At 38.6% G+C, this 4,395-nt stretch overlaps 1 protein-coding gene across 12 annotated transcripts in view; it reads left to right on the forward strand.

Moving 5' to 3' along the window:
• Positions 1-4,395, forward strand: part of GAB1 (GRB2 associated binding protein 1) — a 95,963-nt gene that overhangs the window by 88,238 nt on the left and 3,330 nt on the right. For 10 of the 12 annotated variants that reach the window (XM_066996046.1, XM_066996048.1, XM_048075033.2 and 7 more), the window contains 2 exons: positions 1,930-2,023; positions 2,358-2,481. In XM_066996046.1, coding sequence (XP_066852147.1) covers positions 1,930-2,023; positions 2,358-2,481 — 218 coding nt within the window. The remainder of the gene's footprint in view (positions 1-1,929; positions 2,024-2,357; positions 2,482-4,395) is intronic. The other 2 variants (XM_066996042.1, XM_066996045.1) reach the window with 1 other exon arrangement.

Consider the following 4,395-nt stretch of genomic DNA (forward strand, 5'->3'; position numbering starts at 1 on the left):
CTGTTGTGAACAGCAGATGAATACATTACCTTGACATTAACATCGATGCTAAATCTCTTAAATTTTAGCTGTTCATATTTTGGATTTACTTTTTTGTTTGTTTAGAAACAAGTATGTGTGACTCACATGTAAGTTGCTTGAACTGTCTTTTGTTAGGTGATAAACCTGAAGTCACCATTTACTTGGGTCTTCTGTTGTAGGTTAAATGCTGAAGCAAGGCAAAATATCAATCCTGTGACCATTTAATAATAATGCGATTTATGTAGGTAACTTCATGAACGTTGCAATTATTCTGGGCTTAAATCAAGATGCTGAGGTGGTGCTTGATGTTGTCACGTGAAGTACAGCAAATTACAGATAACATCAAAAATCTCACAGAAGTGTTGCTGTTCAGTACCTTTGGTCATTAAAGCCCATTGCAACCAGATGAAATATTCTGTTGATGAAGTCCTTACTCTTTCTGCTGGAGTAGTACCTTGGCCACTGATTGTACCTGCCATTTAGCCTCAGGCCTTGACAGAGGACTGGAGCTGAGCTGATAATTTTTGTCACTCAATCTTCAGGATCATCTTGCCTATGTAAAGTTCAGTTCTGCCACCCTATCTCGTATGATACCTTATACCTTGACATAGATGAGTTGTAGGTCCTCCTCTGAGGCTGTGGTGACAGCTTTTTATGAGCAAGTGAGTTAAAGTGGCACAATTACTGAAGCAGGCTTGATATGCTTTGAGTAATTATGACTTTTTAATTAAAGGAGAAAATTGTTTGGGATGCTAAAGACTCGTGCTTATCCAGAAAATGTGAATCATAAGTCTTTGTTTGATATGTAAGATAGCTGACTCTTCAGTAAACTCTATCTGAAGAGTGAGTATAATGAAAGTATGATGAGTACAGTTCTGTTTTTTCCCTTGCAAGACAACCACGCTGATTAAGCAACTGATTTCTGTCAGTTCCTCATGTGGTCGCTTATGACAGCTTTTATTCTACATGAACTAGTTCTGCATGCCTGATACTTGATCTTGGTGAATTTAACATGCAGCAAACAGATAATTTGGGGGATGGGTGGGGCTGGATGTTATTTCAGTGGCTTTGCTTTTTATCTTCTTAAAACAGTTTTAGGGAGAATGAAGTTGAGATTTGAACTGTGGCAACAGTTTGACCATATGTAATTTTGTTCCCTATGAGTCCCATGATCCTTCTTGAATTTTTTTAAATGCTTAGGAAGGACGAAACAAAAGTTCGAGGGAGAGATGATGATTCTCACTAACAATCAACTTGTGTTTCTGTTCTGAAAATGGAATTAAAAAATGGCACCTTTTCTAGCACATTAGCTGTCACTGATGGCACAAACACGCTGCTCTGCTCTCCAGTTGGTGAGCACTGAAGCAAGCCAAACACCTTTTGGAACTTAGGTATTGGCTCATCTCTCCGTTTTGCAAACTTAGTTGCAGATTCTGCCCACACTTTGAGCTGTGAAACCTAATCTGTAGGGGCATATGCATACAGTGAGAGCAGAGTTTGCATAATAATCATTGTCCATGAGCCAGGAAAAGTATACGGAGTTGGCTTTGCTGGCATTTTAAGCTGAAACTGTCAACCCTATCTGCACTTGTCAGTTCAGCAAGTCATTGTGCCGCTGTAAACACAGAACATGATGCTGCCATTTTCAGTCTCTTTGAAATGGAAATTGTATGTATGAGTGTATCTTGCAAATTCTTAATTCGTGTTTTTTTCTAAATACTGTTGCTTTTTAGTAACTGGAAAATTTAAACTACAGGTTAATGTATCATAGCCTTATAGGAATTTCCTAACTAGTTTTCATTATTTGAAAAACAGTATTTCTTTTTGACATTTACACATTGAAAAGCTATTAAATTTAAGTTTGTTTGGGAATGTTCTGTGCTTTAAGGTTGTCTGTTTCTTATATAGCAAAACCAGCTCCACTAGAAATAAAACCGCTGCCTGAATGGGAAGAATTACAAGCCCCGGTTAGATCTCCTATCACCAGAAGCTTTGCACGAGAGTAAGTTCCTAGCTTTTCTTCATTTGGATTAACTGTTTTTGTTGACTAGTGTTAATATGTGTATACACATCTGTGTTATATTCTCAGCCTGTGTAATACAGATTGAGGTTTCCTTTGGAAGTGTGTGTGTATATGCACGCATGCGTTAAGACAAAGTATGTCACTAATTTTTTCTTTTGTAATATCATATGTAAAAGACAATGTAACCAAAAAAATGCAACACTCTAGTAATCTTGAATGAAAGTTTCATCTCTAATGTGCTTATTTTTGTTGTTTACCAGGAGGTTTAAGATATTCAAGATGTATTGTTTGTAAAATAATTCCTGGTAATTAGCTCCTCCAGGTTTCCCATGTCTCCCAGACCGGATTCAGTTCATAGCACAACTTCCAGCAGTGACTCGCATGACAGTGAAGAGAATTATGTTTCCATGAATCCAAATCAGTCCACTGAAGACCCAGTATGTAAAATCTACATCTTAACTACTCTCTTCCTGTGCAGTCCTTACTTTTAAATCATACAAACACAACACAAATCCTTCCACTCAACATCATCTTCCTTTATATTTCTAGATCAAAAATCTTAATAATAAATCTGTGTAATAGAACTGTAATTTCGTTAGGATTTCACTGAGGAAGTTAAGAGTATAGTAATTTATAGAGGCTATGGTTAGTATATATGTCTGTTGTACAAAACAGGTCAACATGTGACTTTCTCTTTTCCCTAGAAACCATCTCCTCTTGTCTGCCATTGTTAGTTCTAGACTATGTAGCAGTTCAGTATCAGGGCATCAAGGGAAATAAATTATTCATAAAACTTCTAAGACAGGCTTAAAAACCTTTACTAAAAGGAGATCTTCCAAGAAATGTGGAAAGAATGGGGGAAAAAAAGGATCGATATGTTTGTATTCTGTTGAAAACAACAACAAAAAAGAACTGAGCTACCTCTGCTTTTATTAGGCTTCTTTTTTTTTTAAAAAAAAAGGTCGAATGGGGCTTTGTATACTAAATATCTATTTTTTTTCCCTTTTGGGGAGGGTTAATTCAGATGGTAGAGTTTCAGATATTTAGCTTGCAGTGCTGTCAGCTAGTTAAGAAAAATTAGTGATGTGTATTGTGTGGTGGTTTGTTTTTGTTTGTTTTAATTGGGGAGAGAGAAAATGCAATAGCATTTTCAAGTAAAAGAACAGCTGTAGGCCTAGTCCTGGAATGAAACGTGGTCCAGAATATCCTTAAAGCAGTGGGGGGGATACCTGCATCTTTGCCCCAGGTTTTGGGTCAGGGTAGTTTCAATGCAATTACAACGTTTTTGATGCTTGGATTCTCTTTTAGTGGGGAATACATTTTTCACCTTTAAAGCCTTAGGAAGCTATGGTTTCCAAACCTTCTCTGGGGTAGAGCCTGCCTGCTGCCACCTTTTTCTGTGCTATTCATTTGTCTGCCTTCCTATATGGCATGTGCTATCCCGTTTCACTACGCCCTGGACTCTTCTCACAGTGCTGCTTGCTACCCCACCCCCTGTTGTCCCACATACCCACCCCAGTCCCCTCCAGTCTTCTACCTCTTGTGCTCCATGGCTGCCTGTGGATACCACCTCTTAGGTCCCCCTGAGCAAGCCCCTCCTGCTGACTTCTCTGCGGCAGCTCGGACTCTGTGCAAGCTTATGAGCCCGCAGAAAGTCTGGCTCATGTTTTGTGCGGTGTCCAACCTGTTGGCAGTGCAAGCGCGCTTCTCAGGTGAAGCGTGGTTCAGCAGTGGGATGCCAATGATGTAAAAACCTAGCCCATCTCTTACAAGAGCGCTGTGCAAGAGGCACTGGTAAGTAATTGGTCACGTCCTATTTTACAGATGCAAGAAACATCCCGTTTTGCACAAATGTTTGGAGTCGCCTCTGCCCATAAGTAGATATGCAGAATCGCAATTAGAAGTGGAGATTTCTGTTGATTCTTACAATGCCGTTTCAGGGGGTTTAACTTCAGTGCTAAGACGGTGTATTTAATATTGCAGCCAAAATGGCCTGTCATTAGTATCTTCTGTTTGCTTGCACCATTCTTTCTTCAAGGTTGTTCTACAGATATCCTTCCATTTTCATTTAAGTATATTTTAAGCTTGTTTTCTAATGCTTATGTTCTGCCTGTCTAGTTTGTGTGAAATAACATATCCTTTTCAGTTTAATGAGTAAGAGCTTTTTAAATTTATGCTGGAAACCTTTATACAGATCCCAATTTTTGTTAAATATGCAGAAATATGTTTAGAGAGTTTGGGCAACAAAAATGAGCCGTTATCACAGTTGTTTGTGTTTGTCCTTGTTTACCACTTAATGAGTTGGACGATACAGGTGCAATGGATAACATGAATTGAAAAAACCCAGCCCG

The sequence above is a fragment of the Anser cygnoides genome, chromosome 4 (assembly GCF_040182565.1).
Source record: "Anser cygnoides isolate HZ-2024a breed goose chromosome 4, Taihu_goose_T2T_genome, whole genome shotgun sequence".
NCBI classification, from domain to species: domain Eukaryota; kingdom Metazoa; phylum Chordata; class Aves; order Anseriformes; family Anatidae; genus Anser; species Anser cygnoides.